This window comes from Amblyomma maculatum, unplaced genomic scaffold (assembly GCF_055883805.1).
Source record: "Amblyomma maculatum isolate TAMU_Amacu unplaced genomic scaffold, ASM5588380v1 scaffold_18, whole genome shotgun sequence".
Lineage (NCBI taxonomy): Eukaryota > Metazoa > Arthropoda > Arachnida > Ixodida > Ixodidae > Amblyomma > Amblyomma maculatum.
In genome coordinates, this window is record NW_028146743.1 from 423,850 (window position 1) to 448,788 (window position 24,939).

Consider the following 24,939-nt stretch of genomic DNA (forward strand, 5'->3'; position numbering starts at 1 on the left):
CCTCCGCTGAAGCACGGCGGTGAAAATGCGTGCACGCGGTGACTGTTTGGAAGCTTGATGGCGAAGCAGGCCGCGGCGCACCACATGACCCATGCTGACCAATAGATGGCGCAGCGGTGCGGGGAAAATAATCTCGGTACTCTGAAAATTATCGACTGACGCTAATCTCGAGGCCATTAGCTGACGAGGTTAGGCTGTGGCGTGCGCGGAAATTAACGTCCCGCCAAAATGCAGCATCGGCAGATGACGTAGTTCATAACCCGAAGTTCCTTGCGGTTGTTTTGCCCTTTCTGCTCCTTTTGTTTCTCGCCTAAAATATTTTTGCTGATCAGATATTATAACGTCTCAATACCCGACGGTTCTAAGGAACCCTGTCGCTTGTGCAATTTTAATTCAAATGCAGCAGCACTATACCTGACTATTGCGCTGACTTTATTCTCTTATTTAAACTATTTTTTCTTGATATTTCACATTCCTTAAATTATATTCCGCTGGTTTTATTTCTCTACATATCTCCTCCGAAAGGTTACTTATGTTTTTTTTTTTTCTCTTTATTTCTGCCTCAATCTATTCTCTCTTTTTTTCGAAACAAGTGTTCCAATCATGTACGTAATCATTTAGAGTTCATTTCCTTTTCTTTTCACTGTGATATTGATCCCTGAGTGAATAGTTTTTATTTCAGGTATCCTTTCTTTCTATTTTTTTTTTTTTTTTCTGGCTGCCTTATTACCTGGGTGCATTTCTGACCTGTTGCCTGTTGTGGCGTGCACGCTGTTGCCGCCAACTGTCCATCCTTGGCTTTATAAGCACCAGCGGATTTCCTTTAGATCTTGTACTTGAGTCTGGGGATGAGGGACTCCTCGGAGAGTCCTGCAGACCCCCACCACCCTCTGCACAGGGCTCCTCTGTGCTCCTGTGTTGAGCAGAGTGGTTTAGGCATGCATTTCACCTTGTTTGGATGCGCCCGTGACTGCAGTTACTCTTGCCTACAGACCCAGGTCCGCATTGACAGCATGTGTACTTCTATGAAATGAGTCGATTTTTTTTTTTTTTTTGACTACTCTGTGATATGATACTTCTTGCCTTTTCTGCTGCGGTTGTCAAACGAGTACAGTGGTGCAGTAGTTATTTTTTATGTAATTTACTCCAGCTTTTATCTTACCGAGCATTTTCCGGTTAATTTAATATGGTGTAGTGACGGACGGCTTTCGCATTAGACAAGATTTACTAGGGGTTTTTTTTCTGTTTTGTTTTGTCTAGGCTTTACATTTCTTTCTCTTCCTCTACCTCTGGTTTGTCAGCAATTTAGCTATTTTTTATTTGATTCTTCTGCTGTTTAATTTAGTTGTTTTTTTCTCTCTTTGGTGGGTTTGCGGACCAACGATTACGATGCCCTAGGAGACTGCCATTCTCTGTTGTCAACTCGCTTTTTGTTTTGTTTTTTTTTTTTTCATTTCGTTTGTTGGGGACTGTCCTGTTCACTATTTTACTTCAGTCTCTCTTTTTTCTTACGTTTTGGATTTTTTCCCTCTGCCTCTTTCTCCGTACGTTCTTTGTCATTTTTGTCTCTCTGCTTTTTTTTTTTTGTGTGCCTCTTCTTTGCTTTTCCGGTTCTGGCTGCTGTTTTTGTTTCATTTGCAGGTCTGGATGCTACCTTCCGGGTTTTCTTTTCTTCTTCTTTTAGCCAGTATGGACCACCTTGCAACTCGGACCCTGTGTTTTTAATTGTTATAAGTTATTTTGCTTTTTTTTTAGTTTTTTTATCTCAAGCTTTTGCTCCCTTTTATTTATTTTTATTTGGCTTTAAGCCTGGCAAAGCTTTTGCTGGTCCCGGCTCCCTCTTCTTTTTTGTTTCTATTTTTTTTTAGTTCGAGAGGACGAATAAAATGGTAGTCATGCCATCGCGGTAAAACGGAGTTGTTATAAAGGTCTGGCTTTTCATCTGCGGTTTCTACATTTTCAGTATTTGTTTTTCTCTTCAGCTACGCGATCGAATGCTAGAGCGACCGCTCGCGTTCCCGAGCCAGGCATGAAAGCGTAAGGAAGAGCGGTATATGCTATGGTCGCTAGGTCGAAATGTTAGCGCCGCCATCCCTCCCTTCTCGATACCTGCACTGACCGAGAAGCCTGGGCGCCACGGCGATACCGCCCGCGCTTGGCGCGCGCAAGAGCCTTCAGCGAGATGCGGAGCCTTGGCTGCTCGGGCCGCGCTGGTGAAAACTTTCGCTAGTTTTGGACTGAACTTGTTACCAAGAAACTTGGTTTAGCTACGAGTAGCTGTTTTAGCTCCTTTCTTCAAAATCTAGCTATTTTGGGCAAATCAAGCTTAAATCTGGCTACAGTTCGGAAAATTACTATTCTTCCCACAGACGCTACACATGATGAAACTGACGTCAGGCACATAGCGCCATCTGGCAGTTTTTAAACAAGACGCGAACCAGACAAATATATCTGGCGAGAAAGGAGGAAACACTTGAAAAGAGAGAGGAGGATGCAATACAAGGCACCACTTAGGGGGTGTTGGTATGCCTCGCCGCTTCTGCCTCCATGGAGCTTCCTGCATGTCTGCCTCAGCGGGAAAAAGAAAAAACAGCTCACCAAGTAAAGAGAGGTGATGCGATGCAGCTGATGCGGCGGCGTAGCTTCTGACTGGTGTCGCCTATCGCGCAGCGTGGAAGCTCCGATGAGCATCGAAGTCGTGCTCGCGGTACAATATTGTGCATGGCCGGGCACTGACTTGCGCAGTCACTTCATCATATGGCATAGCATATTTCGCAGGAGCTACCAACTCTCTCTAATCAGAAGGGAATCGAACCTTCCTGGACCCTCCGAGTCAGGCATATACTACCCTAGGCCACTGAGGCATTTCATAGGGCTCGTTTAAGCGAGGCTGTGATCCTTCACATAATGGGGTAGCTTATGGCTGTATGCTAAAACGTGTGTAGGAGATAATGCAGGCACAAACTAAGAGACTAGTAATCACGTGAGGGCAGGTCCTGCGGCCTAAATCTTTACTAGCACGCACAACGGACATCTTTTCTTCTGCACGTTGAAAAGGACTAACCTGCAAAAAAGATATGATCAAGCCTAAACAGAAGCTCACTGAGACCGTGTATTCATCTCTCTGCATGTTTGATCTTTGCCAAGGCACTGGGCCATAATAAAGGCAGCCGTAGTGCATGCTAGTTTATGATTTGGGCATGTGTATGTGAGCAAGGATCAACAAGGGAACTTAATGTAGTAGAGAGATAAGCTGGGCTAGTTGGTAAACGTTCATCTTTTCCACGAAGAGGTATACTGCGCTAAAAACACACAGACAAAGGAGAACTAGTGGACAGGACGGTGCTCAGAAATAACAACTGAATTTGAATGGCTGAAATATGACATAAATACATATGCGCACGTCCTGTCCACCACTTCTTCTTTTGTCCATGTGTTTTTTAGCTCAGTACAGCCCTTCGTGGAAAAGATGATCCACAAGGGAAGCCGTGGATGCATGTTAATGCTGTTCCATCTAAACGTAAAGCTAGAGCTTAAATGTCCCCTTCAGTGCTTTTTATTCTCATTTCTCACCAATAATATATTAGTCATGGAACACTACATGGTATTCACATAGAACAATTAAATAACTTATAATCTATATTATTCACTGACTTTCTTCTGTTTCAACACCTAAGAAATGGCTATGACACCAGTGTAGGTCACTTGAAGGATGACAAAAGTGCGATATAATAGGTCTTTGTTTTCACTCACTACAATGAAGGAACTGTAAGCTCTAAGAGCCAGATTCACGACTAGTGAAAAGCAGCCATCATATAATTTCTTTTTCATCCCTTACGTGATATATATGGAACAATGACATCATAGAAATCCCTCCATTGTTCAAACTGAAACAGGTGAGATAAGAAATTAAAAAAATATATAGAATACCTCTACCACTGTCACACCAGGAAATTAAATGTCATTCGTATCTATAATGCGATTGATCGGCTGCTACAAGAGAACATTATTTTGTTTTGAGCATAAAACAGAGTGCTCTGATTCACCTTCCAAAAATAAATGACACTGAGTGGTACTTCATTTCTTATTGCTTTCCATGTTTTTAGAGAAACACTTTACTGTCCAATAGACAGCTGAGAATGCTGAAAAAAGCGACTTTTGTGAGTTGAGAATTTTATTCTGTCGTGGCTTATGCGCTCTGACCTTCAAAACATTTTTTTTTTTTTTGGCTTTCTTGCCTTCTGGAAAACTTGGCGTAATTTTGTTAGACTGATTATCATGGAAACAGCAAATTTTACAAATTTAAATTATAGCCAATGAGAGCCTCTTGTATATTATTTACATCTAAAAATGTCGTAGTCACGCGTGAAATATTTAGTTTTCCCATTTTTTCTTAGACCAAGGCCCATATTCCGAGTTTGCATCATTGTCGAAAGTGTCGCTATCTCCCTGGCCTCGAGTCATCTGAGTGGGAAAAAAAAAAAAAAAAAAAAAGCAGGATGTGTCCCTACTTCCGGTTTCCTAGTGGTAACACCCGGTTCCGGCATTTCCACTAATCAGATGACTCGAGGTCACGGAGATAACGGCACTTTCGATAACGAGTTAATTGGTATGAATCGGATATGTTTTACGAGTGCTTTTTTCACAGCACTCAGTACTCTCAGGCGCCTGCAGTAAAAAAGTTGGACACAACATTGAGATCTTTAGCGCAACAGGGCCCAGAATGCAATTTAATTTTACATTAGCGTGAATACCTAATATTTTCCAGATGGAACATTCATCGGAGGTTGAAGAAACTTATACATCATCGATGTGCTTAAAAATTCTAGACAATGTTTTGTGGCAGGAACACCATTTTTTATAGCATATCACATAACAGGAAAGTCGCCAAGAGGGTTGTTGTGTAAATCAATATCTACGCCTGAAAACATTTCAGAATCTGCACGAGAGAATCTTGCATTTTGAAAGCATTGTTTTCTGCAGATGTAGAACATCACTGAATCAGGAAATGATTAACGCAGTTTAAATTCAGAAAATTGCTAGCATGTATCTGTGAGTAAAATCTGTGTCTGTAAAACAAAAGAAATCTTTTACACCAGTAGAACCTGAATAGTGCCGTCGGATAAGGTTGTCCACGAGAGGCAATAAATAATGTTGTTAAACATAAAGATGACAGAATCTGCTTCAATACCATCGCCTTACTAAAGCAGAATGCATTAGGCACAGATTCCGCACAATAGCAGTTCACAGTACACGTTCTACAAACCTAAGATTTTTTTTTTTTAATCCTATAGTTGTAACTATACTACCGCTGCCTGATAGCTTAAACCTACTAAAGCCACATACCTAGTATGTAGCGATGCAAGCTCATCAAAACAATATCTTTACCTGCCACCATTAGTAAAGCTGATCTACAGATAATGCACATTACTACAATGTTTAACATATGGTAGATAATAACCATGCAAATAAAAAAACTCAGGTATTCAAAAGCCTCTACCAATCATGTTCGAAACATTATCTCTTTCAATGAACATGAACATGTAAAATGTAAAACTTTAGTAAAAAATTTTGTGTACACATACACAAAGGTAGCTTTACTGACCTGCGCCCATCCTGTAGCGTGAGTTGAATGCCCCGGGTAAATTTTGGCGGTGCTGCGGTTTATCAGACGTTCGTTATGTGAACAATGCAAAAAATAAGTTACTTCAAGAAATAAAACAAATTCAATTTATTTAACAGAACAACTCTTATGAATCTTCCTAATTGGCCCACACGATACACTCCTCGTAGAACCTAATCATCTGTGGGCAGCGGACGTTGGCCACTCTAGCAGGCACTTCTTCGTCGCAGTCCTTCCACTTTATGGTGAACATGAGCTCCCCGATAGAATTGCTGACCTCGATGATGCGGTCCAGGTCCAGGCCCCGGTCGAAGCCATATCGTTTTGGACCACATTGAACATTCTTCTCTTCGCGTTTCGGCGCATCGCTTTCGGTTTTCTTCTGCGCGGTCTTTGACTCCGCTTGCTGTGACTCCTCCGGCTCCCCGGAGTTCTCACTCTCACACTTGAGCAGGAACTCTACTGTGTTTCCTTCCAGCACGGTGAAAAAGGTATGTAGGTGGGGACACAGCGGGCCGCGCCGGTATCAGATAAAGTGTCCTTGTTCGTCTAAGCCGTATGAGATGGCAGTTCGCTCAGCGGCCTGTGACGTAGGGGGAGGCAATGCTTTCCGATGGAGAATACATGCTTTTTGAGAGCCATTTTCTCGTAAACTGTGACCAATAATAAGAGAATTTTTTTTTTTTGGCACTCTGTTTTTGTCTAGGTCCATTATTAACCGCAGTTTTGTGAATCTGTGGCTTCGTACATGCTTAAATAAAAGAGCAGAAAGCGAAGAATTTTACGCACGGAATTTGAACCTGCTGCACAAATAAGCGGCGGCACTTTGACAACAAAGCATTATCCATCGGTCGTTTCATTTGTACTTCGATTTTGTATCGTTGGTTCGCGCGTTAGTGTGCCCACTCATCATTTCGTCCTCTCCACACGCACTCGTTTGACCTTTAGTTTGCTCCTTACTTTAGTCCTTCCTTAAATTAAAGGTCCTCTAAGCGGGTTCTGCTAGCTTCCACTGAACGCCCCCCTCCCCCTCTCACATTCTCTACACCATTACTTCTTTCCTTGCTTTTTTCCTTTCTCTCTTTCTTTCTTTTATCCTCAGGGTACATGGTACAGTAAAAAGGGGAAGAGAATTTCACAACACTGGAGAATGAACACCAAGCATAACTTCTACTATAAAAACAATAAGGGTAAAAATTATGGTTAACGGTTAATTATGGTTGCATTAGATTATTGCTCGTCAATCTACATTAGAGATTGACGAGCAGTAATGTAATGCAGTGCGCCAAAGCCGCATATAAATGAGTTGATGAACACAGATTACTAAGCGTGGTAATGAACGTTTTGAGCTGGATGGGATTATTGATGCTCATTAAAAATGCGGGCAAGAAATTCCATTTATTACAGATTGTCAGAAAATATGATTGTGCACATGTCACCGTATTGCAATAGCGCACTGAGATTTTCCGTGGCTACGACGATAAGAAATGAAGTGTGGTGTGCGTGTGCGGACCATGTACAGGGACTAGTTCCTTGGAAGTTCTTTATCGCCGTCGGCGTAGGCCAAGGTGCTGTGCGCCAACGGCTTGTTATATTAACTAAGCACCGGCAGCCGCAGCCCACCCGGTGAACTTGGCAGCGTGCCAACTCGCTTCGTCATTGCCTGTATGTCTACAACCCGGACAAGATGTGTAAAAGGGCCATGGCGGGCGCAAATGTTTACGCGTTTCGGGGATTCTGCAGTGGTTCGTACAGGCGAGGTTCGTGCAAATATTGATGACGTTGGGCTATTTCAGACAATAAAAAGCCTTACATGACGGCAGGATCTGTTCCGGTTTTCGTACACGTGAATCGTCCGCACTTTTTTCGCTTGCTTACAGGGTCCTTGCGCTGGAGTTTTGAGTAGGGTGGCGCCGCCTCTTGGCGGCCAAGAAAAACCTGACTGGGTAGTACAACGGCGGCTCTGCCTATGCTGCAGCATGTATCATGCAGATTTTCTGCGTCCATTCGTTCTTTTTTCTGTTCTTCGTAAGAATGAAGAGTCGCCATGAATCATGGACATCATTGTGAACCAGCAATAGTCTAATATTAAAAAAAAAAGAAAAAAAACCGCTGTGGCTGCTTTCTGGCGAAATGTTCACAGAATGCAGCATTGATCCTGGCGTGTACCACCCTACCCGAAACATCGTCACCGCCGCTGTTTCCACTTGCGTCGTAGGGCGCCACGGACAAGTGAGCAATTTCATTGTTCAATTCAACTGCTTTCTTTCAAGCCGCACGAAACTGGGCTACGGTGCGATTGGTACGGGCGTCACATGCATGGTTCAAGATAAACGCCCTTCGCTATAAGCTTGCCGCTCCGCCGGCTCAGAGCTGGAGTATATAAAGTACAACCAGCTATGTACGCGTGTTTATTTGTGATCAAGAATGAAAGCGTCCGTTATGCTACTGTTTTCGTCAGTTGCGTAAGTAAGAACTGCACCTGTGCACGTCAAGCAACGAAAGGTAAGTCGATGATAGAAAACAGCAATATACGTCATATGGCACGGATTTATAATTACTAAGCAGCCGACAATAGCATTTCGGTCATGCACCGCGTGTTCTTCATCTGACAGTGCGCTTCCAATGTTCAAAGTCCCCACTGAGCCAACAGGCAAACGCTTTGGATCGAGAGCTGTAAGCGTGTAATTTAAAGGGAACCGCCAGTTGAGTAGTGGAATAGCGCCTATGTTGCGTGTGTTCTCTCCCCTTCTGTCCATCGTCCTGGTGTTGCGCTTCTCGTATGGTATGGATCAGTACTGACTTGCCCAAATTTCTACCCTAGTGGTACGAAGTCAGCTTGCCTTCACTGATATCTGCACCTAACGAAGAACACCGAAGCGCCTGCTGCGGTGTAATTCGAGCGTTTCTGCACTCCTAGCCTCAGCTTTCTGTGGGCCTTTCCAGTACGTAGACTTTGTATTTTCAAACATTACGAGCGCGACGTACCAGCTAAACGGTGCGTAAAAAGCAAGAATGAGCTTAGGATCAACTTAGCTCACATGCATGCATTTGAATGCAAGCCACAGCGGCCCATGCACGGCCGGCTCAAGGTGTCCATCGGAAGGGCTGCCTGTGCCTAAGAGGGGTTGTTTACGCTGCCTATCCGTGCTGCGGTTTCGTGTATTCACTTGCTTCAGCTCAACTGCGTGAAAGCTTTGGTAGAGCTCCACGAATTCGCACGACACTCGCACGACACTCGCCTGGCTATACGGCTGGTAGCGCGCCGTGACTTCGCTTCCGATTGCTGCATGTCGTATAACGCCTGAAGTTGGGTTATGTATTGCTTTTTCCCGTCGTGACAGCCATAAAATAATTTTCAGCGCCTTGTATTTGTTGTAATTTATACATAATACTAATTAAAGCAGTGGTTCCATACTGATTCTATGCATTCGGATGCAGACGCCGGGGATTTGTACTACCCAGCAGACGCCTAGAGGGCGCTTTTTAGCACCGTTTTCGGGGCGTCCCCTGGGCGGCACAAGGCTCCTATACCATTCGTCCACTCAATAGTTTGCACGTTAGTGAATTGTGTAATATATAAGCGGTACGGACGCTGTTGCATTTCCTACGTTAAGTGGTTAAGAATACCCTATAAAACAAAATTATATTTTTCTCCCATTCGCCCAATCGAACGAGGTATTCGCTTTCCCTGCCCTATTTACGCTATCCAAAGTGAGAAAGCTGGGTTCCCGAGCGCCTTGGAATGAATGACCATGACTTAATGGCTGACTGATGTGCTGCTCACTCTTTCATATTCCAAAATAAAGTGCAGCTTCAACCATTTCTCCACTTCGTTGTTAGCATTTAACATACGTCAATAGCATTGGCAAGCCAATGAATTATTCTAGAATTCGATTCTGCAGGGATGCAATGGGGTCGGCCTAAGAATAAAGTGCTACGGTGATGCTGCTGGCGACGACGAAGTTCGGGCCACGCGAACGGCTCGCGCAGGATAAACGCGCCGTGCATTATCAGCTGGTTGCTATCGCAACGGAGCCTTTGATGCATGTGTTTTTTTCTTCCGGTGAAGATTCATCGCCACATCGACGCTGACGCTGTGATCAGCGGCCCGGTTCGGAGGAGCGCGGCTGGTATTTTATCTGGAGATTCAGTGCCTCGCCTTTCTGTGTCCCCATCTAAATACTCTTACACCGTGCCGCCCAGGTCACCACGTCGCGCGCGTTTTTCTTACGAGCGCGGGGGTGTGATCTCGGATGCCATACCTCCCGCCCATCCTCGCAAGAATCGCAAACATCCCCTCGCTTTCGGCTGTCTTTTGAGCCGCTCTTTCAAACAGGGTGTCGAGCCGGAATTTTTTCGCATTCGGTTCGGGTTCTGTTTCGTGCCTTTCGGGTTCAGGTTGAGTTCGGCTCCGGGGACACATTTCGTTCCGGCTCGAACCGGTTCGACACTTCCCAACCCGGTTTAAACACGTCCAGAAAAAAAGAAAAAAACAAAAAAAAAAAACGGGTGCATTTTACGCTCCAATTTTATTGCGAAAGCAATACTACTCTAGGCTTCGAGCCTTCACCGCAGCGCGGCCGGTAACCACGACTTACCCACGTGACGTTGTGACGCCACACCCCACGTGGGCTGGCAGGAACTGCCAACATGAGACCCCCGTTTCACATGGGACGGTTACGTCAGAATCAGCTTACTAGGACCCTGGCATTCACCTTACCCCTATAGGCCACTAAGGCATGTTCATATGGCTTGGTTAAAGGGGGGCTTTATATGTGGGCTGAGGAAGAAGAAAAAGAGAAGAAGAAGAATGCTCGGTCACCCGCAGCTAATGCTTTCGCTCAATATTTGGTTCAGCAGTGTTGAACCCTTGTAATTTTATTTTAATGCTCAGTTTTATTCCCTGTTCCAGTAAATAATAAAAGTTGAGAATTCATGCATTATTCCGTCTGTTGTTTTTGTCCTCGAATACAACTGGGGGGTAGCACTTGGCTGTACAGATGTCGGGAGAATTCCTATATTGAGTAACTGACGATTAGAGCAGGATGGGGGAAAATTATTATTATTGCGATAGGTTTTGGCCCATCGCGTCGTCCCGAGAAGGGCCACGTTTGACCTTGAACAGCCACGAAGAAACAGAGGAACAAGAAAAAGAGAAAGGAAAAGAAGAAGAAAAAGAAGACTGGTAACGTACGCTCTCTCGCGTCATACTCTTAAAGGATGAGCTTAAGTGTCCCCAATAGTGGAGTATTTTACACTGATAGGGCATGATAGGGCAATAATGTAGCAGGCAAAAAAAGCTTCCGCCGTTGCTATCGCCATTCATACTCTGTGGTTAACCAGAGTAAAACCACAGTGAATATTTTTTTCTTCAATTGCCACATAACCAGCTAAAGGTGTTATGCGCCGAAAAAGAAAATAATGTTTCCTGCTGCGCTTTTCTGGCGCACAAAATTCCACATGAATTTATTTTCGAACGAGAGCTCTACTACTACACGAATAACACGCTTCGTTCTGCTCCCACTAAAGAATGTTGAAATCATATCAAGGTCAAACCAAACACACACGCCGAGACTAAAGATGTAAGAACCATAAGTGTTACTATACACACTATACACAGCACGCAGGAGCCTCTGAATTGGCGTTCCTATGGAGGTGAAACGCAAAGGCAGCCGTGTATTGTGGCCCTAAGGACACGGATAAAAGTCGACTCCGCCGCGTATTGGGATTCAAGTTATGCCGGAGAAGCGCATTAATTAATTATCTTGCTCCTGCGGCCATGACACGATGCGACCACTATCTTGTTGCGCCTCATGGTTACCTGCATAGGCGCGCTATATACCTTCTACTAGAACCCCTTTGAGGCTAGACTCATACTTCTAGTCGGATAATTTACAACAAGCATGACACGACTTCGTGGCTGCGCGCAAATAGTTTATTGTGTGCTCAGAAAATGCTGCCAATTTTTTTTATTATTTGCCAGCATAGAAGGATTTTATCCTTCGACTCTGCTGTGCTATGCTTCTCAGGAAATTTTCGAGAGTTGTTCAAATATGCGGGTTCGATGACCAGAGCTCATATACGTTCGTCCAGAAAACGCTCTCTCGACGCTCACTTGTGCAGATGGCACAGCAAGCGCTAATGATAGCTAGTGAATAGAGTTCTGGAAGCCGCAACTTCTCCTCCTCCCTAAATTTCAAACACTCGAGCCTTTGCTTATTCTAGGCACCTTTTCCAAATGCATCGAGCAAGCTCTGTATTTCTTCAATTCTGAGAGAACTGTCGCTACCTCGGAGTCCTTGCAGGCAGTCTTCTTCTCTTTCAATAAGAAATGCTTCAAACTCATCCTCAGCTTGGCACTTGAACGAAGCCGGCGGTCCAACGAAGCCGCTTTCATGTGGGGACCAAATGCTCTTTTGCTCGGCGCTTACCTCGCTGGTCAACGTAATGGGGTATCGAGGGTCCATAAAATGGCTGCACAAAACAGATCGCTCCACCAAAAAATCTTCTCGCGCCTTTTCACGGCGACTGCTAGCTAGGTTGCTCGCTCTCAAGGACGTCAGTTTTGGACAACTCTATGCGGCATTTCAACCAGGTACCGTAGATATCACCTACTGTTAGTAGTTCCCTTTGTAGTTCAACAGTGGCTTTTTCAGCTGGAGCCAAAGCGGTTATCTTCTTCTTCACCTTCGGTGTATATGGCACATACCCACAGTGAGGGATTGGCCAGAATGCATTGTAGGTGGCAGAAAAGAATTCATGATGTCGATTACTCTGTATAATAGATAACTTATTAATTAGAAGTTAGTGTTGTTGAAATAATTTGGAATTTTGAGGCGATAGGAATAGAAATCAATGAAAAAAGGGTTAAAATTAAAAATAATAAAAGTAATAAAAAAAGAGCTAGTATAATTCAGGCAGATCAGCGCTAACACACAAATCTTCCGGTAGCAATATTATAATTGTGAAGTAACTCACACACTGGTTTTAGGGCATATCCTTTGACGGTCGCACCAAAAGAGAGGAGGACAGGAACTGTAAATGGCAGTCCTATGCGAGCAAGAAGTATTTCTAAATAATGTCTTCTCTGATTAGCAAACCTGCGGCAGGACAGGATATATTGTTCAATAGTTTCCACGTCATGCACATGATGCACAAAGATTCGACGGCGTGAATCCAGAGCGACATAAATAAAGATTGAGACAAGGGATTCTACAACGCATGAGCGTCATGGAGACCTCACATTGCCTCGAGTTACAATATCGGACATTACAATGGAAATTTAAATGCTTGAAATCCGTAGTCGCAAGGAGTGGCACATGTCTCAAGGAGTTTAACGTTTAAAACCGTTCAAAACAGGATATATTTATCAAAATAATATTCGGTACAACATCGGCAACAGGCACATTGAGAGCTGAATTTGCTAAATAATCCGCCATTATATTAGAAGCGATGCCGCAGTGCCCGGAACCCACTGAAAACGCACTTCCTGTAAATGTAACGAAAGGAAACACATCAGGGTTTGTTTCAAAAGACGCATTTTCGTGCTTTCTAATGCTGCTAAGACTGACAGGCAGTCAGAGAGCATGATTACGTGAGTATACGTCACCGGGAACATTTTGAAGGGCCAAACCAATTGCAAGCAATTTAGCAGTAAATATTGGTGTGTAATCAGGAATCCGTACAGAAAAACTATAATCGAGTGCCTAGGAATAAATACCTATTATTGCTTTTTCATCCCGTTGTGAGGCATTTGTGAAAATAGCTACGCATCGTGGATACTGTAATAGATAATCTTCAAGGTGGCCATTTATTACTGTGGTAGTCAAGTGCTTTGCATTAGATGGCAACGACTGGTCACAGAACAGTGCGGAAGTAGCTTCAACATTGCCGACACGTCTTACTGACATAAGCGAAACTGCAATTTTGGACAGCAAGGACTGAGTAAATACAAATTGTGGTTGTTTATATTGCGGCCAATGATAATCTAGAAACTGAGCTTGGTGGGTAATACAAATGGGAGAAGCCGCTCCAGACAGGGATTGAAGTGCTCGTAAAAAGGTTCGCACAGTGAGGAGTTCAAACCGATAGTTCAAGTCCCGTACACGGGCCTCTAAATAGAGGACTGCATTTGAAACTGATTTTGGCAACCCCAAGCATAGTCGTAAAGCGCGCCTCTCCAATAGCAACAAAGGTCGTAGTTTGTATTTAGGACTGCCCGAGAAAAGAACACAGCCGAACTCCAGAATTGGTCTCGCATATGTTTTATAGAGACACAAAAGAGTACCTCTGCTCATACCGAATTTCTTATGGCTAATTATAATCAGGCGACCAGAGGCTCGCTCACCTTTCAGGCAATTGCTTTTGATATGAGGCCGCCAGTCTAATTGGGAGTGGTATAATGCACCCAAGTACTTCAGGGATTCAACTGTGGGATCTGTGAACCGCAATACGCAAGGGAGATATAAAGAGGGCGTGCCGGTGGGAAAACGAGTACTGAGGATTTCTTCATGTTAAGAATTAATTTTACTTTACCCAGTCAAACTTCAAGGGCATTCAAGTAGGCTTGCAATAACTGGTGTAAAGAATGAACATCAAAAAGGCAATATCATCCGCATACACGTATACGTTTATTATGGATGAACAGGAATATCCCTCATTAGTATATTAAAAAGCAGTGGAGATAACACCGATCCCTGAGGCACGCCTCTAGTTTGGTAATAAGTTTCAGAAGTTATAGAACCTCTAGTGCAGAAAAATTTCCTATTCCTCAAGAATTCTTTTAGCCATGCAAAAATGTAAAATGGTGGCCTAATTTCGTTTATCTTATTCAACGGTATAGAGTGTTCTACACTGTCATATGCTTTGGCGATATCCACAGTGACCAATGCCGACACTTCTTTCTTCTTCATTGTAAACCTAATTCTACTCTCCAAATCTATATGAGCCGTCCAAATCGAGCACCATTGACGAAACCCAATCTGTGCATCACTAAATGCATTCAGGGTCATAACATGGTTTGTAAGGCGCAGGTGAACTATGCGCTCAATACGTTTCACTAAGTTTGAAATTAGAGAAATCGGCCGAATATTATCCAAATCAAAACCTTTTTTGCGGATCTTTGAGGATGAGTATAATTTTAGCAACTTTCAAGTCTTCAGGTAATCAAGCAGTTTCCAGGGAAAAATTTACAATATTCAACACTTCCGAGTTGTAGTCTTGCACTAAAGCTTTCTGTATAGCGACTGTAATACCGTCGCACCCAGGAGCCTCAGGTTTCATAGCAGCCACTATACATCAGGCATCTATATTTAATAAAATAATACGCCCTGACAGTCAGTTTTTAGCGATCAGTATTTCGCTTCCACAGTATGCCACAATAAAAATAGCTAATGTCCACTTCCCTTTAGGCGTGTTCAGGACAGACTGTTTGTATGTATTATTGGCCGGTGCAAGCAGGGCTGTAATTGAAGGGAATTTTAATTCGCGTCATAGTTACTGGGGCAGTCGGACAGATTCCTGCGGCCAGCTTCTCTGATCGTGAATGTCTAAAAACGCTGTGCGCTGCTGCAATTCCGAAGCTGTTACATTTATACGAGGAGTTTCCCGCTCAGTCATTGACTTAATCTTATCAATGGGAGGGCTAGAGGTAACTAATTGATCCACAGAGGATTCAGGCACATCTAGTGATCATATTCCGATATACTTCAATACGCGTTTATCGCCACTCAGAAATATGGGTGCTCTCAAATTTGTCAAGCACATTACTTATAAAACGTTGATATCCGCTTCTCTTGATTCGGGAGTTAGTACAAGCCGGTCCGACGGAGCTAAGCAGGCAGTTTCCTTTCCGCAAAATGCAGTACAGCATCAGTATTTACTGTATGCACGGCAACCTCTACCAAACAGCCGTCTCCCTGGTGGACACAAGAATCCAAGAAAGCCTATCGTCGCAGAAAACCTGCCTGGAATAGTCTATCTTACAACCAGAGTCCAACTAATTGTTTAAATTAAAAATTCTTCTCTGCACCTTTCAAAAGAACAATTGAAAATGCAAAGGGAGGAGTAAAACCAGAATTTAAACACATATCTCTCAAGTCCAGATAATCGGAAGGCTCTGTATAGGTTCATAGAGCATATCAAGATTACACCTCCAACCTCACTAATTGTATAGTGCTTGCACCACAGAAGGCTAAGAAAAAACTGGAGTGCATTTTTCAGGGCTTGACGTTACGTTTCCAGAAACAGAGACTGGTCCCTTTGTATACACTGTCACCCTGCTCAGCTTTTACCGAGGTTTCCTCATCAGAGCTGCTATCAATCTTGACAACGATGTATGCAATCTGCTGCTCCAGGACACGATGGCGTCACTGTTGGAATGAATAAAATCTTAGCCCAAGATTTTACAACTGACCTATTAAATATTGTGATCTTCATTGGCAAATGCTTGGATTCCACACATTTGAAAGGTGGCGAAAATTATTTTGTTCTTGAAAGAATTAGGGAAGAACTAGATCATAGATAATATTAGGCCAATTGCGTTAACTTCAAGTTTAGTCTAATGAATAGAATGAATAGCACACAGTCGTCTAACAAAGTATGTTCATGAAGTTAACTGTTTCAGCTCAGTACATATTGGCTTTCGACGCGGTTGCTCCATATGGTCCGCGCACGTAGATCTAGAAAGCAGAATCTCTCACTACGCAGGAGGGAAGTCTCAGCTCTGGTGACAATTGATGTTGCTAAAGCCTACGACAGCGTAGAGCGTAGACCCTGCTTAACGAGCTTGCTCAGTTACATCCTCTATTTTATATTTATGAATGGATACATGAGTTTCTGAAGGATTAGCATTTTTACTGTACAGACTTAACCCTCTTATTTAGCACGTATCATCAATCAAGGGGTGTGACACAAGGATCAGTTCTTTCATCGCTGCTTTTTAACATTTTGGTAAATGACATCCCGATCCGTCCAACATAACAGTTTTGTTTATGCCGACGATATAGCTGTTTTCACCTTGGCTCTGGATATTCATGCTCTATACCACACTCTGTAAGAATATTTGGATGAAATTGAAGTCTAGCTGGTGCCACCCGTTAATAATTAAGGGGGTATTATTAACGATGCGCCCTCAACGGTGCGCACACTCCCAAACACCCTTACCGCCGTATTCACAAACACGCCTTCACTCGAACTTCTACTCCAAGCGGCCCTCGAGGCCTGTTTTTCGTTTCACAAAGCAATCTCCACTCGAATCGCTCCTCCAGTGGCGGAGAAAACTTGAGTTTTCTCGAGAATCTCGAGTCTGCGACGACGCTACCTTGGCCGCTCCTCGACCGCCACTCCGCTTGTAAACATGGCCGACATCGCACCGCTCGCTCGCTGTGTGGAATTCGTTCTACCGGTATACCAAAAGTTTCACAAAAGAAGATACGACAAGGATGCACCGAACCTTTCTCTAAAGCATCAGCTGAGAGTGACAGTGACCCGAGACTTCTGGCACGCTGCCGTTTTACGAATGTGGTCATGGCTAGCCTCCGGCCGTCCCTGCCGCTCACGCCGAACATGGATAACCGTGATCAGCCACGGACGTCTGTGTTGTTTCATCGTCGCATCGTCGCATTGCGCGTGTGTGGCGCGGGCACAAGTCGTCACTGGATAAATGGATAACCTTTTCGGGGCCCACTGAGTGCAGAGATGAGGCGCGATTTGGCCAAATGGTGAGCTCGCCCGCGGCCGGAGTCGAGCTGCGGTGGCGCACTTTCCGTGGCTCGCTCCGCGCGCTTCCGCAGACGGCGCCGAACTTTTGGGGGAACAGCGTGTTGTATCCAGTAAGCTGGCGAGCACCGGGGGCGCGGTGGGACTGTGCGGACATAAATGGCTTGCCCGTCGCCCGAGGGTACGTAGTACGTCTGCGGACGCGCGGCCGGCGCGGCGCTGTCGAGGGAGCGCGTTGGTGTGCTCCTTCTACGGAGGGATATTCCCGGCCGACGAAGAGCATGGCTTTTCAAGCACGTTTTCAATTAGGTCTCCCTAACTTGTTTGCAAACCACACGCGGCATTTTCTTCTGGAGGGTCAAATTCAGCGTGCATGAGCTGCAATGCGCTGCGAAGCAGCACGCAAGTTTAGCTCGCCTCCGAGCAGGCCAGAGCCATGCTCGTAGGAGTTCGCGGCTTGTACTTTTTTTCCTGCAATGTATTTTGACGCCCGGCAATAAAAAAAAAGCCTGGTAAAAAAAAAGTCCATCAAGCCTGTCAATAAAAAAAAGGGGGCGTCTGTCAAAGCCTGGCAATAAAAAAAGGCAAGCGGCAAAGGCCGAGCGTAGATCTCACACCAAAAAATAAACCGAAGTATTCACACCATTTCTCGAAGCTTACGTCACCAGCAGCGACTGTTGCCAGATGCGAAAACATTTTCCGCCATTTTTCACAGCCGCCCTTTTCATCCAGCCCACAAAACAAGTTACACTATGCTGTTAACGTCGAGTTCGGTTGCGAAAGTTGTTTAGAAGACTTGACACGAAAAACTGAGTATGTTGCACAGTTCAGCACGCAGTTTCCAGGCCAAAAGTTCATCTTAATCTCGTCCCCATATGCCACTTGCGCTGCTCCGAGTGGAGGAGGTATTCTCGAGGAGAACTTGTCGAAGGAAACGCCGAGGGGCGTTCATGAATCCGAATCGGCCCTGGAGTGGAGTAGCGGCTGTATTCTCCGCTCCAACGAGTGGAGGTGGAGCGTCGAGCCGAGGCGCGTTTGTGAATACGGGCGTTAGAGTGAGTGGGGGTAGCTGTTCCGGTCGCAAAGGAGATGCCCTCGACCTGCGTGGCAAGCTCAGCCGGAATTCAACTACCTTGTAGTGACAGAAGGGGGTGGTCGTTTGGTGCCCAGCTGTCGCCGGTTCAAGGCAGAGTAAGGTTCGGAGTCAGAAGTAACAAACAAAACACAATTTATGTACAGCAAGAGACGATACAAAGGAATACACAAGATCACTTGAAATACACAGACGAGAGGTTCACAGAATACAAACGCTAAGCATGCAACTACAGAATGATTCAATAACACAGAGGCTTTACAACAGATCAAACACGAGAGATTACATAAACAAACAAGAAATTGTTCACCGGGCCCTGTTGCAGTCCGACGCCTCAAGAGTCACGATGTGGCCGCCATACAAGACGAGCGCCGCTCCCTAGGAGGTCCGTGGGCTTGCCAGCAGCGGGTGATCCCCGGGAGTCCAGCCGAAGCACGGGCGAACACGTCGCAAACACTGACTGTCTGCACAAGCGGTGCGGTCTCTTTAAATAGGGCGCGCCGCGTCTGTCTGTTAACACGCGCCAAAGCTAGCGCGCACACACACTTAGCTTCGCTTGTTAGAGCGCTCTCTCTTCCTCCCGTCGAGCCGCGCGTCGTCATTGGCTAGGTCCCATAGAAGATTCTGGAATTTTCTGGCGTATTCCAGTCCGATGAACCACCGTCCTCCCCGGGCAATGGGAAAGAGGGTGACGGCAACGCGTACAAAGCTACACACTCTCCCGCGCGGGGAAGGGGGCTTTTCTCTCCATGCTCTCCACGCGACGCCGCGCGGGCCTAGTGCTGTACCGGCTTGATGAAAATGTGTGCCGATTTCGTGACACTGCCCCTCCCTTAAAGAATATTGTCCCACAATATTCACAACAACCACGAACATCGCGCGCACATGCATACGCTCACAAGTATATGGGGCAAATATCCACATCACACACATTGCACAAATTTCACACATTGTAATAACACATTACAAAACTTACACATCAATGCCATGAAATTCACAAACATAGCAACACACTGCCGTCGAATACACATAGGAAGCAACAACACAGAAACCCATAGTTATTCAAATGTGACGCGCACAAACCCACGGCATGCTTTCGCCGATATTTCCAAAAATGGCTTGTGGCTCTTCCTTCGAACAGGTGAGCTCCTATCAAACTACCTAGCGCGCCAGTTCTCTTTCTTACGAAGCACTGGTGCTTCTTTCTTAGCCGTGTCCTGGCTATTTTTCTGGTTCTAATGATATTTCTGATCCGCGATTTTATTTCGCTCCTCCCTCTACTCTTGAGTTCTGCTTTCCCATCGGAAGCTTGGCCAGAACTAGTGCTAACATGCCTAGGGCCGCTTCTATTAGGCAGTCTCATTCCTTCCCGGCTGGTGATACATTCTTTGCGCTTGCGCTTCCAGTCCTTCATGAACTTCTTCCTTGTTTTACTTTGGGACTCTTCCCGCTCGACTTTGCCTACATCAGCAGTGTTGAGTTTTCTTTTCTTTCTTACTTTCGCCCGCACACCTGACCGAGGCGCGTTTGTTCCCGTTTTACTGGGATAATCAGAATATTGTTTTCTGGCAGGAGCGTCTTTGTGAGAACTTTGTTCTCCCTCAATCCTTTTAATTTTCTTTCTTTTCTTTACGACCTTCAGTCGTACTTTCTTAAAGAAGGACTCATTTTCAATTAGAGACTCATTCTCCTCACTTTTGGTTGCATCCTGTTCCTTAAAATGTTTGTTAAACTCTTTTCTCGCAGTGCACTCTTCTCTTTCTGGCGGTTTCCATTTCTTATTTGCACTGTCATTCCCAACGGAGGGAAATATTTCGTCCTCCTCAATGAGTACAGCCTCCTCGTCAGTTGAACCGTTCCTGGAAACCGGTTCTTGCATTTCGGCAAGAGTGCTGTCCTCAGCATCAGCCCCATCTAAGCTTTCGGGATCGCTGTTATTCGACAGCTCTTCCTTTCCGTCAGTCATGCGACCAGACGTGGAGCTAGAATATTGCGCTTTCTCTTGAAGTGAAGAGTACATGCATGAGCCTTCTGGCTCGACAGCTGCCGTTGCAGCATCTCTGCAACCTGTCGTCTCGGAGGGCACAATCTCATTTTCCTGAGAATTCTGTGCTCCAGTTAGGTCATCTTCTGAAGTTTCTGTTGCAGGAACACGCTGATCCACAACCTCATTCTGGCTGCTGGAGCCAGTTTCTACAGTACCTGTGGCTGTAAATGAATCGCTCGGTTCGCTGTACTTTCTAATATAAAGAAAGGTAACCTCCGGAGGCTCGGTGATACCTTTCAAACACCGAACTTCAGCCAGCTTTTTGAGAAGGATATCTTTCTCTTTTAAGAATTCTTTTTCTTTTACTGCCTGCTTCCTGAGCCATTCTTTCTCTCTTTCTGCTCGTTTCCTGAGCCATTCTTTTTCTCTTTCGGCTCCCTTCCTGAGCCATTCTTTTTCTCTTTCTTCTCGTTTCTTGAGCCATTCTTTCTCTCGTTCTTCCCTTTGCCTCTCTTTCTTTCTCAGCCTCTTGTAGAACCTCCCTTTCTTTTCGGTCCACCCATTCTCCCAGTTGAGCTCCTTTGAGACCTTCCTCTCGGCCCAACGCAATAATCTCCTTGAGATTCATCTTCAATCTGAACTGCATAATGCTAACACATAGCACTCTCAATGGACCTTACACAACCGCTTCAGCGCGGTACCTCTCGCTATCGCTCTGCTGCTACACTGTTTACGACCTCTTCGTAAACTCTTCCAACTCATTCTCCGTCCTCTGAGCTTGAATACACCAAACGTCCTGTCGTGGACGCCAGAATAATTGTCACCCGTTAATAATTAAGGGGGTATTATTAACGACGCGCCCTCAACGATGCGCACACTCCCAAACACCCTTAGAGTGAGTGGGGGTAGCTGTTCCGGTCGCAAAGGAGATGCCCTCGACCTGCGTGGCAAGCTCAGCCGGAATTCAACTACCTTGTAGTGACAGAAGGGGGTGGTCGTTTGGTGCCCAGCTGTCGCCGGTTCAAGCCAGAGTAAGGTTCGGAGTCAGAAGTAACAAACAAAACACAATTTATGTACAGCAAGAGACGATACAAAGGAATACACAAGATCACTTGAAATACACAGACGAGAGGTTCACAGAATACAAACGCTAAGCATGCAACTACAGAATGAATCAATAACACAGAGGCTTTACAACAGATCAAACACGAGAGATTACGTAAACAAACACCAAATTGTTCACCGGGCACTGTTGCAGTCCGACGCCTCAAGAGTCACGATGTGGCCGCCATACAAGACGAGGGCCGCTCCCTTGCAGGTCCGTGGGCTTGCCAGCAGCGGGTGATCCCCGGGAGTCCAGCCGAAGCACGGGCGAACACGTCGCAAACACTGACTGACTGTCTGCACAAGCGGTGCGGTCTCTTTAAATAGGGCGCGCCGCGTCTGTCTGTTAACACGCGCCAAAGCTAGCGCGCACACACACTTAGCTTCGCTGGTTAGAGCGCTCTCTCTTCCTCCCGTCGAGCCGCGCGTCGTCATTGGCTAGGTCCCATAGAAGATTCTGGAATTTTCTGGCGTATTCCAGTCCGATGAACCACCGTCCTCCCCGGGCAATGGGAAAGAGGGTGACGGCAACGCGTACAAAGCTACGCGCTGTCCCGCGCGGGGAAGGGGGCTTTTCTCTCCATGCTCTCCACGCGACGCCGCGCGGGCCTAGCGCTGTACCGGCTTGATGAAAATGTGCGCTGATTTCGTGACAGCTGGACAGTATCAATTTCTCCCTAAATGTCAATAAATGTGGTGTGCTTGTATTTCCCCCGGATACAGATTTGCACATTTCTTTAGCTCATCGCTCCAACCAGATTGTACAGCTCGATTCGTTTAATATTTAGGGGTTACATATGCCCCAACATTGGATTGGAAACTACATATAAAAACAATGTCGTTAAAGGAGAACACGCTCTTGGGCGGATAATACGAATTAGCTATAAAAATTACTAAAAGTATAAACTTTCATCAGGTCGCTAGACCCGGCCTCTGAAGTCATTCCTCCCATTTTTGCATCCCAATTGACCTTATTCTTATCCGATCATTCGCCACGCTAAATCGGCCACAGATTATGGTAACACAGAAGCTTTTAGCAGCAATCAATGTCGACCTGAGCTATTTGCAATGGTTTGACGACACGGAGGCCGCAGTGGACTTTCGCTATGACGACATTTTCCCCTCCCATGCAAAATATATGCCTGCAAACATTTTAAACTGTCATCTTTGTCATCACCTAGAAAAATACCCCCTCACACTGTTACCTCTACATATGTCTCAGACAGCCACGAAAAAGCTGCAGTTGGCATATTTCACAGGATTTTACATGGAGTTATTGCATCCGTATCCCAGAATGTATTTCCATAATTTTTGCGTAAGTTTTGCCGCTTGAATTGGCTATGCACAAAATTCAATGCCACGTATCACACGCAGTCAATCTTACAGATTGTTTATCTGTGCTGATTTCTCTTGAAAGCTAACAAAAATATTTTTAAGTCGATTCCTGCGTATTTTTGTTCCGTGTACTTTGAAAGAAGTTCGTTTTGTCTGGTTTCCTAGCCATGCAGGTGTTCATTCAAATGGCGTGACTGATTACTTAGCGAGATCAGCCCTTAATGCGTCTGTATTATATCCAATCCCTAATTTTAGTATATTGGCAATTTTCATGTTCAAGTGGTTCCAGCCATATATCAACAAGGCTGTGGGACCCCTTACTGAATACCACGGATTATCAGCATTTATAACATAATTGAAATGTTCGTGAAATGTCCGTACGTGAAAATGCTGGAAGGAATATTATAGTGGCTGCACAGCAACCATAGTTCTGCATAAAGAAAGTAACAAAATTTCCATAAAGAAAGGAGTTAGGCAAGGAGACACAATCTCCCCGGTTCTATTCACAGCTTGCTTAGAAGAAGTATTCAGAGTTGGAATGGGAGCAGTTAGGGATACGGGTAGATGGAGAATACCTCAGCAATCTGCGATTTGCTGATGGCATTGCCTTGCTAAGCAACTCGGGGGATGAACTGTAAATAATTATTGATGACCTAGACAGGAAAAGTAGAAAGGTAGGCTTGAAAATCAATATGCAGAAGACTAAGGTAATGTTCAACAGCCTCGGGAAGGAACAGCAGTTTACATTAGGTAACGAAGTACTGGAAGTAGTAGGCGCATATGTCTACTTAGGACAGGTAGTAACCGCAGATCCGGACCATGAAAAGGAAATAACAAGAAGAATAAGATTGGGATGGAGCGCATTTGGCAAGCACTCGCAGATTATGACCAGCAGCTTACCGGCTAACCAAGAGGGTTCTACTTAAGTTGAGGACAACCCAGAGGGCTATGGAACGAAAAATGGTCGGGGTAACATTAAGAGATAGCAACCGTGCAGAGTGGGTCCGAGAAATAACTCAAGTTACTGACATTCTAGTGGAAATTAAGAAGAAGAAATCGGCATGGGCAGGACATGTAGTGCGAAGAGAGGATAACCGATGGTCGCTTAGGCTAACAAACTGGATTCCAAGGGAAGGAAAGCGTAGCAGAGGGCGGCAGAAAGTTAGGTGGGCGGATGAGGTTAAGAAGTTCGCAGGGGTCAAGTGGGTGCAGCTAGCACAGAGCGGGTTAATTGGAGAAATATGGGAGAGGCCTTCGCCCTGCAGAAGGTATAGTCAGGCTGATGATGATGATGGAACGTTCGCTTATGTAAAACAAGGCAGTGCGAAGTAGCAATGACACTGTTGCAGTGAAGAATTCGGGGCTTGAATTTGTATCTATGCAGATTTAGGCGGACACCAACAAACCGTTGTGCATAATGTTGCGAAGTTGAATGCATAAAACTTTTTCCTCTAATGCCGGCGGTTTCCACTTCAGAGAAGGACATACCTGTAGGTCCCCCTCTCAAGTGGTTAGGACTCCCCTTGTCACTACCCGCATTACTGTCGCTCGGTGCGAGTGCCAAGGAATTTGCGTTGGACACTGTTTGTAAAATTATACATGACTACATTATAACAAAAGTTTGGTTATACTTTTGACCCTCCTCGAAACTCTTCCAGGTTATTTTTGTATCGCAATTATTATAATTTTCATGACCCCAATTCTTATAGCTGCATTGTTATCATTCCTTACATTCTCGCTTTGCGACGAGCTTGTGCATGTAGTTGAGTTTGTGTACAAGACCACACCTTTGCCAATCTCCCATGGCGGGTACGTGCCATTTTTTAAAGTGTCAACAACAATAACAAACAACAGCGAAGGCTTCGAGCAGGAAGGAGCGAGCGTGCCTGCCTAACACACACTGACGTGAAGGAGAGATGCTACTCGGAAAAACGTTTTTAGTTTTTGTCACAGAATAATGAAACTTGCACCGTGTAAAGAACTTAAGCTCGTCTTTTCAAATCTGCTTTTAGTTTTTTGATATCTTATTTGGTTCATATTTTGCATACCATGCATTTGCGAAATTAATGCATGTTT

At 45.0% G+C, this 24,939-nt stretch overlaps 2 protein-coding genes across 2 annotated transcripts in view; one reads left to right on the forward strand and one right to left on the reverse strand.

Moving 5' to 3' along the window:
- Positions 1–5,762: 5,762 nt before the first annotated feature.
- LOC146171683 (chromobox protein homolog 5-like) lies at positions 5,763–7,283 on the reverse strand. Its single transcript, XM_084586321.1, has 2 exons — positions 7,247–7,283; positions 5,763–6,094 (listed from the first exon to the last, which is right to left on the reverse strand). Exons 1-2 carry the CDS (start codon positions 7,281–7,283, stop codon positions 5,763–5,765), a joined length of 369 nt encoding a protein of 122 aa, XP_084442447.1.
- Positions 7,284–8,007: 724 nt separating this feature from the next.
- The window catches only part of LOC146171684 (chromobox protein homolog 3-like), a 154,497-nt gene continuing 137,565 nt past the window's right edge, over positions 8,008–24,939 (forward strand). The window contains exon 1 of the mRNA XM_084586289.1: positions 8,008–8,128. Coding sequence (XP_084442415.1) covers positions 8,023–8,128 — 106 coding nt within the window. The 5' untranslated portion in view covers positions 8,008–8,022. The remainder of the gene's footprint in view (positions 8,129–24,939) is intronic.

Bases quoted from the DNA above. Each gene is read 5' to 3' on its own strand.
- LOC146171683 (XM_084586321.1), bottom strand. From the start codon at position 7,283: ATGACGAAGCGAGTTGGCACGCTGCCAAGTTCACCGG. The intron at 6,095-7,246 runs GTGGGCTGCGGC...CCGTGCTGGAAG, and splicing joins CACGCTGCCAAGTTCACCGG to GAAACACAGTAGAGTTCCTG.